Raw genomic sequence first — 12449 nt, 5'->3', positions numbered from 1 at the left:
GCACTCCGACCACTGACATATTTCGGTGGTCAGATGTAAACCTACCACGTCGTTCGGTAAGCCTCCGACGAGCAACCAACATCATAAGTAGGCCCTTGGTGATGCACAAATCACAAGTATTCACTGGAACATGATTTCCACATATTGTTTCTGTGCTATAGAGTTTTATCAGAAAAACTGCATGTTTTTCCAAATGTAGTGGCCATTTCAATAGAGAATGTGTTGTCTGTAAATGACAGTGTGCTATCATACCATGCTTTAGTTATATATTTGCCACAGTGCGATCCAAAATGCAGAGCCTGTTACATACTACACCCTTAACACTAATGGTGTGGCTCATTTGCTACATATGTTCTTTGTGGAGGCTCAGATTTTTCACAATCCCTGTGAGTTCAGTGATGTAACATTAATGGCAACATCCCCCACTCTGAAAACTGTTTCAGCACCACAGTCCAAGATGTCTTTGTAATTGCAACACTTGGAAGTTTCTCCCTCCAAGACCAGAGAACATGGCCATGAGTTCAGCTGCAAGCTAAAATTACGTATAGTAGCATTCTCCTCCTCAACCCCCGACTTGAGCTTTGCTCGTACTTTGACCATCATCTGGCAAATATTTCCCCCACGTAGCTTTCACACTTTCGCTATTCTCGTCTTCCCCATTAATTCCACCATCATACCCCACCTGTACTCTGAAGTGAATGCCTTCTCCATCAGAACACGATAAAGGGTTACTGAAAATACCCATTTACTATGTCCATCTACTCAGCTTTTACACTCTTCCAGCTAGGAAAAGAGGAGGAAATATGAATATGCAACCGACTAGAAGCAAGAGTTATATGACACTTTTGGAATTTATTCAGCGCACATTCTGCATGGTGTGTAACACTATCGGCAGATTTTCCATATGGTTCCATGGTTATCATCCAAGAACAGTGTGATTCAGCTTTTGATGTTGTGTTATGGGTATTGTGTTCTAGTCGTATTCACAGTTAGTTGACTGTATGGTATATTTTAGAGATAGGTTTTATATTTTGTTAGTTAATGGTTAAAACCCTAGAGCATGGTTGTCCAAATTAGGCCCATGAGTACCAAATCAGTGTCACCCAAGCTTTCATTATAATCTCTGGCTGTGTGGATGAAATCCATCAGGGTTCATTTTATATATGTTTACTTACTGTAGTTATCCTGAAACTCTTCATGGATGTGGTTCTACATTGGATAACAATCGTTTTTGACCCTTCCTCAATGGGAACATTCAGGCCGGGTCCTCCCTGAACTGGAACACAAGCAACCCGGGACGGTTTCTCCCTTATTAGGGCTCCTCAGCCTGGTATGGCTTGGCTCCAGTGGCACAGCGAGCACAATCAATCAATCAATCAATCAATCATTCGCATTTATAAAGCGCGCTACTCACCCATAAAGGGTCTCAAGGCGCTGGGGGGGGGGGGGGTCAGTGCTCGAAGAGCCAGGTCTTGAGCTGCCTTCTGAAGGAGAGGTGGTCAGGTATGGCGCGGAGGTGGCTGGGCAGCGAGTTCCAGGTCTTCGCTGCCAAGAAGGAGAAGGATCTTCCTCCGGCGGTGGCTTTGCGGATGCGGGGTACAGCTGCCAGGGCCTGACCGGCGGAACGTAGAGTGCGCGGAGGGGTGTAGAAGGAGACGCGGCTGTTGATCAGTTTGGGTCCGAGGTTGTGGAGGGCTTTGTGTGCGTGGGTCAGGAGTCGGAAGGTAATCCTCTTGTTGATGGGGAGCCAGTGGAGTTTTCTCAGGTGTCCGGAAATGTGGTGGTGGCGAGGGATGTCCAGGATGAGTCTCGCGGCGGCGTTCTGGATTCGTTGGAGTTTTCTCATCAGCTTGTTGGTGATGCCGGCGTACAGGGTGTTCCCGTAGTCCAGGCGACTGGTTACGAGGGCGTGGGTGACGGTCTTCCTGGTGTCGGTGGGGATCCAGCGGAAGATCTTGCGGAGCATGCGGAGGGTGTTGAAGCATGCCGAGGTCACCGCGTTCACCTGCCTGGTCATGGAGAGTGATGAGTCCAAGATGAAGCCGAGGTTGCGTGCGTGGTCGGTGGGTTGGGGAGTGCTGCCTAGGGCGGGGGGCCACCAGGAGTCGTCCCATGCGGTGGGAGTGGGGCCGAGGATGAGGACCTCCGTCTTGTCTGCGTTCAGTTTCAGACGGCTGTCTGTCATCCAGTTCGCCACTTCCTTCATTCCTTCGTGAAGTTTGGTTCGGGCTGCGGTGGGATTGTTAGTGAGGGAAAGGATGCTCCTTTCCCTCACTGAGCATACCTACTGCACTTAGGGCATCAAAAATTAGGTGATGGATGGAATGCTTGAATTAATCTCAGCTACTGCCAATCGTTCGGGCCAAATCCCAATTCATCGTTTTTTGTCCACCATCGCACCTTAGTTTGGACCCAGCGATATGCAAATGGTCTTCAACAAGCTCCATCCAATGGGAACAGTTTCAGCTTGAACTGCCTGGCCAGGCCCTCATGGAACCAAAACACAAGAAGCCGAAAAACGATTTTACCCATGTTAGGGCTTATCAGCCAGGTATAGCTTGGTTCCAGTGGCACAAGTGCCAACGTCTGGGCATACCCATCAAACTTTGGACATACAAAGCTGGGTGATGGATGGGATGCTCAAATTAATCTTAGCCACTGGCAGTAGCTCATGCGGTAGTGATTTAGTTGAACTGAACTGACATGCAGTGTACTGTAGCTCTCCCTAGCCTTGGTGGGTTGGTTACTAATTTGATTTGTATTATAGAAGCAGATTTGGTCAAGTAAGGATAATTCTAATTCTGATACACTTATAGCACACACACTTATAGTGTCTATGCAGGGTGACTTGCTCTACCGGGGGAAATTTCACTTGAAACAATTGAGGCTTCAGTAAAGAAACTAGGACTCAACTCATTTTAAGCTCTGATCCCCTAGCCAAAGGAATTTGCATTATGAAGTTTATGAGTTCCGCACTATGTTCTAAAAATATGGACAATAAAGGCACGGCTTGTAGCTGGGGGGAAAACCATAAGTCATTCCTCATTTGAGTTTGGAGATAGGAGGAATCTGCAATAGGACAACTACTTAGCACATAATCAGTTTTACACTGTTTGGTTACTATTTGACAATGGGGCCCAATATAAATCTTTAGCAAATAATAATTGTGTCAATCGTTTTGTGTGCCCTTGGCTGCTATGGGTATTTCATAATGAAGAAATGTATATGTAAATAAGAAAAAAAAAAAATTCCTGTGAAAAGTATTTTTGAGTAACCCTTGGTAGAACCGGAGACAATAGAACTTCACACATTGCATAAATGATGGATTATACGTCCAAGGGCCACTTTGCGAGTTGCTTGTAATGATAAACAATATTCTCCACCCTTCACCTCCACTTGTAAATAAGGCCCTAAAAGGGAAATTATTCTATTTGAGGGCCAATTGAAGGTATTTGCTTTTTGCACTTACTAGGCAAAATTCTCTGACAGGTGGGAACCTTTTTTTATTAAGGAAATGCTTGCGTTTTTGTTCCAGACGGTTACATGATTTCCTAATTTTGATACGACTTTGCTGTACATGTCCACCACTTTTTTGGTCAAGCCTGGGCATCACATGTGCTACTCAACGAGGCATGCTGCATTGGAGTATGTACTTGAAGCCCAGCCCACTTTACGCCCATATTTGTCATTAGCTTGTGTTATTGTCCGTCCTAAATGCTGGAATCTGATTAGTTATTTGGCCTGTGAGTCTCTCCTTAGTACCGCCTTGTCTTCATTTGTAACCTCCCACGAGGACTGGCTCTTTTACTTTGGTTGTTACACGGTATCTCTTCTCTAGTTTGTAAGCACTATTTTCTTTAATGATTTTCTCTTACTGCAGCAGGGCAGGAGAGTCTCTTGTGCGCAGTTGTTACCACTGGCTTGTTTATTTAACTTGTAGCAAACGGGGAGCTCTTCATGGGAGACAGAAGGGGGCAACTCAGCGATGCCTTCAAGCATTTGGAATGCAATAGGTCTCGCGTTGCAAGAGTTTAAGCTATTGGAATTGTAAATGACAATGCCTTTTTTATTTATGTTTTAAAAACCAAATAATAAATAAAAAACATTGTCATTTGCAATGCCAATAGCTCAAACTTGCGTAAATGCGAGACCTATTGCATTGTAGGTGCTTGTTTCATTAGACATCATCATTTTTAAATGGTGCTCTCTTTCAATTAAAACATAAGAGCATGTTTTACTGTAGAAGACTGCCCCATCCGATGGAGAAGTTGGTGCCATTTTTATTCCTGCTATTAGCCTTCGCCTTCTGCTTTTAGCAGCGAGTGGGTCGTGACAGCCAACCATCTGTCTGCAGTACCCTGCCAGCTCAGAAGCTGGCATGCTATACAGTCATGCCCGTGCATTCGCTGCCAGCTCACTGAAGGATTCCCTTCAGAGCATAATGGTCCTTCACGAAGCTCTCCAGGGCTCAAAATAAAATACTTCAACCCTAAATTCTCCAGAGCTTTACCTAGATGTGAAATCAAATTGAAGGTAAAAATGTACTTCTTGTAGCTCTCTACTGGTTATTTCGCTAAAGTGACGTTGTTACGTTGCAGAAGCAATTCGGAATCTCATAAAATTTCGTCTGTCGCTGTCCTCATTCTAATCCATTCTCACTGAAACAAGATGGCAGAATTCAAGCTACATACAAACATTCAAAATGGGTGTCTCTAAGTGATCTTCTTAATATCTAGGAAAGACGACTCTATGCCAACTCCTCTGGCTGCAATACCACCACATTTTAATAGTGGGCCACATGTATGGTTTGAGCCCTCGCACAAGAAACGTAATTGCAGAGGATTTCCTTTAATCCGGATTACTCGCTTTTAGCTGCGATTTTAGAATTCATTTTCCTTATTTTCTAAACAGGGTCTATTGATGTAAGTGGGGTACACCTGTTTTAACTCCTCTGATAACACTGATCAGTAAAGGCCTATCGTGGATCCTAGCAGGCTGCCCTCAGCTTCAGGTACAAGCAACAATGCTTATCATGTCTCATAACTGGAGGTTCTCCACTCAGGTGGTGGGTGAGTGCTGATTTCTTTACAGCCCATCAGAAAACATTTTTATGAAAACCAAAATAAAGATTATCTTCTTGAAATTATCCAAAACATTTTCCATTTTATTTGTTCATATTCACTAATGTTCCTAATCACTAAAATGAGGAAATCCTTCCTTAACTGAAAAAAACATATTGCTGGTTATATTGATGTGGCTGGTCTGTGATGTTGCATGTGTCATCCGTATATGGTTGACAGTGTGGTCCTGAAAGCTTATGAACTGTAAGAAATGTATATTGTTTTTGCCTGTCCAATCAAAGCATCACTATTCTCAAGGAAAAAGAACACAGAAGTGATACCTTCAACCTAACAGTTCCACTGTTTGTTTAACAGGCTCAGCCTAACAGAGGAATTCAGACTCAAACACAGACATCGGCTCCTGCCTCTTCGTCAGGCCAGGTCCAGACTACTGCATCTCAGATTCAGGCCCAACCCTCAGCACAAGACGCGTTTAGCCAACACGTGCTCAGCCAGGTTCCGCAGGTGAGAAAGGTCTGTATGTACGATACTGCTCTTAAAAAAGGTGTAGAAGCCTTGGATTTACATACAATTCATTGATGTGTGCTCCATGGTAACTATGCTTCTCTACCATGGTCATCTTTTCATTAGTCCATTTGGTTGCAGTTACTTCTTTTGTTGTGAGCTTCCTAGAATCCTTTATAAAATCCTCACTGAATTCACCTGAGCACGAGGCACACAGAAGTTTGTATTTGCCATGTCTTCTTCTTTTCCACTGGGCAAGAAATGCCTCAGAACACTGCATTGCATAATTTGTGTAATAAAGAAAAAGTGCAGGGGACCACGTTTTTCGTAAAAGCCGGTCGCTGGCACTGCAAAAGGCCGTGATTGCTGTCCCTACTGGATTCCACCTTATGCCTCTTTCTTCCGCCACCCTACACTTATTGCTCTTTATCTCTCGTTTGCTGGTACTTTTCCAGCGGTGTTTTCTCCCTTTGTCAATGTTTTCTTTATTTTCTCTTCCTCCCTCTTTCACCCTTTACTCTCTTTCTCTTTCTTGCTCCGGGTCAAAGTTTGAGGATGAAAATCTAGTCCCGGACCATATAAATGAGTGCTGATGTCCATCACCTATAAACTCTGGCACAATTTAACCATAAACACTCTTTACAATCCATAAAGTACTTTTTTCAAAACTGGCATATTTTTTGGGCTACATTTCTGTGCAGCATGTGTTTCAGTCTATTTTCAATCAATCAGGGGTTTATATATTGCATCTACTCACACGTAAGGGTCTCACTCTGTATTATTGGACTGTTAAAACGAAGGAAGCCGCAACGTCAGGTCATGTAGATTGCTGGTGTAGGTGTGTTTTTTAAGTTATATCTACATTTACAAGTTAGTTCCTATCTAATGCTCCACCAGGAGCAGCCTCCTTGCTGCTCAGCCCATACACTCCAACTGACCACTCACCCAATACAAACACTCTCAAAATTCCAATGACCTCACACGTTGGCTGAGCAGCAGGGCAGAGAACAACAATGGGAGGATGCATTATACAAACAGTAGGTTACAACATGGACATTTCCTAAACTATTGAGTGTTTTTATCGTCTGAAACTGAATAGCAACTGTTGTGTTAAACTTTGTTTCTGATGAATACTTTTAACTGCGGATTCCTCACGTTTAGAATATTGCCAAGGAGTCGGACTGGATTTGGAAACTTTTCAGGAATGCTCTTGCTTGCTGATAGGGGGCGCTGCACTAACTCCACACTATTCCAGAAATGACAGCGAGGAGATGCATATAAGCCCCACTCTTGCATGCAGATGTCAGTTTCGAATTTTGTCATCTTCCAACTCCTAAAACGAGAAAACTCTGTGTGCTAGGGTATGACTTCCCATCCTAAAAGTACAGCTTTCGAAACATGTCACAACTGTATGAAATAGAGAATAAGGTGTTTCTCTGGTGTTTGGGCTTGGGGCACGACTCAAAGACTTATGACAAGTGCGCTCATATTCAACCGAAAGAGATAGGGGATTGGGAGGCGAAGTCCCAGTTCCCACTTAAGTCTCAGTTTGGGTCTAAGTCAAGAACAGGGACCCACTTCCTCTCTAGAGGTAGATCCCGCAAGAGGTGACCATACAAACATAAACAGGAAAAGGCAAAGTGGGAATCAACCAATCCCACCACTCACTAGCCAAAGAGAAGGCATAAGAGCATCACAATGTCAATAGGGCTCCTCTGGAGCTCCAGTTTGCAGAGTCGATTACTATGTTCACCCCAGTGCGTCACAAGCTTCCTGGGCCATTGGCGATTCTGTAGCAGATCAACACCTTTAAGGGTCCATGTTGCCGATATTTGGCACACCTTAGGTGAGTCTTCAGGCCTCAAGGATCCTCAAGGTTCATCATTTGGGTTACCAATGGCGGATACATCCTCGGCGCCATGTGACTCCATTTAATCTATCAGGGGCTCCATATCTGCTCCATTACAGACTTCCACCCCAGCGCCACAATCTACGTCATCCCCTGCATTGTCGACTATGTCACCAATGCTGCTGCTGCCAGTGCAGTGTATGGTGCTGGTTACAATGTCTGACCCCGAACCGAGTGCAGCACGATCAAGACTATCTTTCACTACAAAGTTACTAAAACACAATTGGTCACCAGACACCCTGATTCCAATTTGATACCCCTACTGGAGTGGATGAACCCCCAAAGCTCCATTATCTTTTCAGCTTAGATCCTGACCAAAGCTTTCCACCACCCAGAGAAGATGAAGGGGGTGGGATTGGGATACTTTACCCCTCATAATGATGATGATAATTTATATATGGACTTGCAAGAGGATGGTTGGACCGCCAACAGAAGAGTGCGCTTTATTTGCAGTAGTAATACGACCTGCAGATGAGGTCCTGGACCTACATCTCCCATGCATGAAGATTAAAACAAATGTCCTTAAGCAAATGTTACAACCTGGGCCAGCCACATCTGAGTAACAGATACAAGATGGTGAGATGCACACCTGTGTACTCCCATTTTCACCTTAAGGAAATGTTACAACCTGCGCCAGCCACATCTGAGTAACAGATACAAGATGGTGAGATGCACACCTGTGTACTCCCATTTTCATTGTTTGACGTACTCTCTCATTTCAACACAGTATGCGTGCTCGCTTACTCCGCACTCCGTCCAATTGCGCTGCAATATAGTAAGAACACGCAGGCACCACATTACGATCAAGCTGCACAGCCAATCTCAAAATGAATCCAATGAATTAAATGCATAAAACCCTTCACTTATTCCACAATTTTATCCATTATAATTCATCTTCTTTAGTCCTTCGTTTTCTGCAATTCATTTTACTCATTTTCATTTCAATTCAGTATTATTCTAATAGGCACAGGAATGATGAATGTTTCCTCGTGTCACGCTTTATTGGAAATCACCCAATGCATTTCGGGAAAAACCCTTCTTCAGGGGTATCTGTAATGCAAAAAAATCCATCACCAACAGTTATAATTATCATACTTGTAATACAATGAACATGCTGCGTGCACTCATATTGTACAACACTGTTAACTTTTTAAACACTCCTATATTCAATTCCTGCTATATGTCTATTTGTACTGTCATCAATTTAAACATTAACCTATGTTCAGTACCCCTGTTACCCAACCAAATCACATTTCTGAAATCTAAACATCAATGCTGTTCTAACTGGTTCATGGCACTCTATAGACCCCTCCAGCCTGCCGTTAATCTTTAGATGTTGACAATTTCTACAACGGGCTTACCGTGACATGTGCTAATTTGTCTCCGAGTAAGACACTTTTCAAAATCTCCACTCTTATCTCATCCTATTTCTTTCCATCTTGCGGTAGAAACCGCGAAATGCTCCCGCTTATTCCATCGACAAAGACAGCTTGACTGTTACCAACTTCACCTCACCTTTATTGCCTCAGCTCCCCCAAGGTGAATTGTCACGTGCCAGCCAGTACGTGCTAAACTCAGCACCGGCTAACCAAGATTACTCATTAGCTCACTCTGATGCTACCAGTTTGTTGCACTCCGTTACCCAGAATGCACCAATGATTAGATCACAAAAACTCGAACTGACACTCCCCGCCCCGGTAGCTCTACAATACTAAATGTTCTAAACAAGGCAATAGTCAGGACTTGAGTAACAATACTTAAAACGGCAAAAATACTGCTGTACATAAAATGTATTTCATGAGTGCATTGTAATCCGCAAATAATCATTGCAAAAAAGTCCATTGCTGAATAAAGTTGTATTCCATGGTTAAAATTATGCATGACGGGGAAACATCACTCCTGCCCAATATGTGGATGTTAATGTCCCATTGTTTGAACCAGTTCAACTTGTCACTTCTCCTTTTGGGGTGCAATCTCTCTGGTTTTTGGACAGAAAGTTCAGCCACATCTGAGTCTTTGCCTGGTTCAATGAGGCCCTCAAATACATTTTAATGGGTACTTGGTCAAATGCCTGTTCGTGGCCACTTGTGAATTGGCAGATCGCCAGACGTCCGAGACGGGCTCCTGGCCACCCTGATTTCTTCAGTAAAACCCCTACTCTTGAAAATCTGGTGGTTCAGGTTTCAACCAGCAGGGTGAACCCCAATTCATTCTCCATGACTCTTCCGGATAGGGAAATCTGAGGATTGAGGCATTTGGAAAACTAATGTTCTCTTTGGCTAGTCTAGCATTGAGGTCAATCAGTGCAATTTGTTTCTTCGGCAAATTCAAGCATACCCTGAAATACCCGAGGGTATTGCTAGCTCAAACCATTCAGGATGATCCAGATGCGGCCAAGATGTGATTTGTGCTGTCCTTGATACTATTGATTGTCTGGGAAGGGGAATTGACACTAGAGTAGAGCTCCACTGTCATGTATATGTGCGCTCCACAGGATTTTCGGGATATGTACAGCCCTCTCTCGTGGATGTTCATTTCGATGGCTCACAACTGTGCAGCTAAAAAAGCTGATTCTACTTTGGAATGTTTCAAGGGGAGTAAGGCCACAGCACATTCTCTGGGTCTTTTGGCCCCCTCCAAACAGCTTCTTCGCCAGTTTTGGAAATTCAGAGGGTATTCTAGGGAGCTTGCGTAGATGCAGCGTCAGTCTTCTCAGCCTCTGCTGCAATCAACCCAATCTTTTCAAGGCCAGGGACGCGGATTGGGCAGGCAATGTTCAGGCCACCAAGAGTACCAGTCTTCACACAATCCATCCCCTGCAGCAACAGCCACCCGTACACTTTAGCTTGCCATTAGTGGCACACAACCACCCCGCATGAGGCAGGATCCATCACTTTCACCCCTTGTAGCATTCCATTATGTCCGACAGATGGATCTTTCAGACTGTCCAGGTGGCTATGCTTTGCCCTTTCTTACTATTTTGGTGAATTGTTTCCGATACAACAGAGCACATCTGTCCATTCTTGTGCAAGAGGTGCAAGATTTACTCTTCAAGTTACCCATCAGGAGGGTTTTGGACTCATAAGTAGGAGAAAGTTGCCACTCTCAGCAGATCCTTGTGCTGAAGAAAGATGGAGGCCTTTGATCTATTTTAGTTCTTAGTACTCTGAATGCCTTCCTGTGGAAGGATGAATTCAAAATGCTCACACTTGCCCAGATCCATTATTCCCTAGACCTGGGCGACTGGATGTTGGACCGTTAGGACATATTTTTTTCATATACCCGTTCTGCAGTCCTACAGAAGTTACACGATGGTTTAGATAGGTCAGGGGCATTTTGAATGCCAGGGCTGACTAGCTTGGTTGGTGTTGTCTGGCAAATCATGAATGATGTCTACACGCCGAGGTGGCATAGGGCATTTTCGGGCAGTGGAGAGAACCCTGGCTAGTTCCTTTCTCCACCGCCACAAACACACTGTGTCAATGGTTTTGCGCATTGGACTTTCCAAGGAGACACTTGCTAGGAGTTGCACTCCAGAACACATGGTGTCAATGGTTTTGTACATTAGAGATTCCGAGGAGACATTTGCTAGGAGTTGCACTCCAGCTGAAATGGAACAGAGCACTCCTGTAGGCCTTTCTGCCCCTCCCTCCGAGTTCTAAAAAAGATCAGGCACAGTTGGGCCCACGTCATCCTTGTGGCTCTGGATTGGACCAGAAGAGTGTGGTACTCAGAACCTCTGAACATGAACATCTGTCCTCTGATCAGGCTCCTAATTTGAGTTTTTTCTCTCACAGCAGCAGGGCATAGCTCCTCACCTGAGCCTATGCAGTCTTCATATCCATGAATGGAGCTTGAGCAGTGGCAGTTGACTGCATTGATCTGCCACCTGAAGTGATGGATGTTGCCCGTAGATTTCGTTCCATGAACTCCATTTACACCAGACTCGCGAACAAATTTGTGGCCTGGTGTGAAGTTCAGAACACAGACGCCTTACAAGCTAATCTGTCAGATGTGCTGGTTTTTTTTCTTTAACCAAGTAAAGTCTTGCTGTGGTCACAGGTAATGGTCATTTGTCAATTTGCCAGCCTTTTTTACATTTACCGAACCAATCTTCTTTCTTTAACTCACCAGTTGTGATGTGGTTTAATATTGGTTTGAGGAATATTTTCCTTCAAAGCATTTGTGATGGAATAGTGGGACCTTAACTTGGTCTTGATGTTTCTTGTGTGTACATGATTTGAGCTGATGCACAAAGGCTCAATGTATCTTTTGACCTTAAAGTCTGTCTTCCTCATTGAGATCACATCAGCTTGTCATGTGAGTGAACTTCAGGCACTGTCAGTTCAACCACCCTACACCACCTTTTCCCTTACAAATAAGTGCTGAGAACTTGGACGGTCATCTTGCCTAAAGTCATTACTCCTTTCTACTTTAAGCTATCTGTTACTCTTCCAGCATTCTTGGCCCCTTCTCCCCCCTCGAAAGAGGAGAGGCTCCATCGTTTGGACCCCAAAAGATCTTTAAGCTTTTAAATAAATTGTACCAATGACCATCTGGTGCACAAAAATCTTTTTGTGGGGTTCTCCAGTGCGAAGAAGGGAAGGCTATTCAGATGTGGCTAGTCCTCGGCATTAAGATCTGGTACACAGCGGACAAAAAACAGCCTCCAGAAAGACTGAGAGCCCATTGCAGCAGTGCTAAAGCTGCGTTGGTATGTGGATTGCCTGTTCTTGACATCTGCCTGACTGCGACATGGGTGTCGGTGCACATTTTCACAAAATCCTACTGCTTTGACAGCCACGGACAACAGGAAGGGCATTTGCACCCGTTCGATACTTTTTGATCTGGGTCCTCTCCACATATTCTTCTCCTTTGCAAGATGCTGCTTTGGTATCTATTCTAAAGGTGAGGAACCTGCAGTTGGATTCTCCATCAGATTAATAAGTAACTTA

The 12449-nt window shown here is 44.2% G+C and overlaps 1 protein-coding gene across 4 annotated transcripts in view; it reads left to right on the top strand.

Annotated features, from left to right (window-relative positions):
- Nucleotides 1–12449, top strand: part of MRTFB (myocardin related transcription factor B) — a 275157-nt gene that overhangs the window by 190832 nt on the left and 71876 nt on the right. For 2 of the 4 annotated variants that reach the window (XM_085628295.1, XM_085628293.1), the window contains one exon: nucleotides 5436–5594. In XM_085628295.1, coding sequence (XP_085484421.1) covers nucleotides 5436–5594 — 159 coding nt within the window. The remainder of the gene's footprint in view (nucleotides 1–5435; nucleotides 5595–12449) is intronic. The other 2 variants (XM_085628294.1, XM_085628296.1) reach the window with 1 other exon arrangement.

Source organism: Triturus cristatus, chromosome 10 (assembly GCF_964204655.1).
Source record: "Triturus cristatus chromosome 10, aTriCri1.1, whole genome shotgun sequence".
Classification (NCBI taxonomy): domain Eukaryota; kingdom Metazoa; phylum Chordata; class Amphibia; order Caudata; family Salamandridae; genus Triturus; species Triturus cristatus.
Note: the sequence above shows the minus strand (reverse complement) of the source record. Positions and strands in the feature narration are given on the sequence as shown.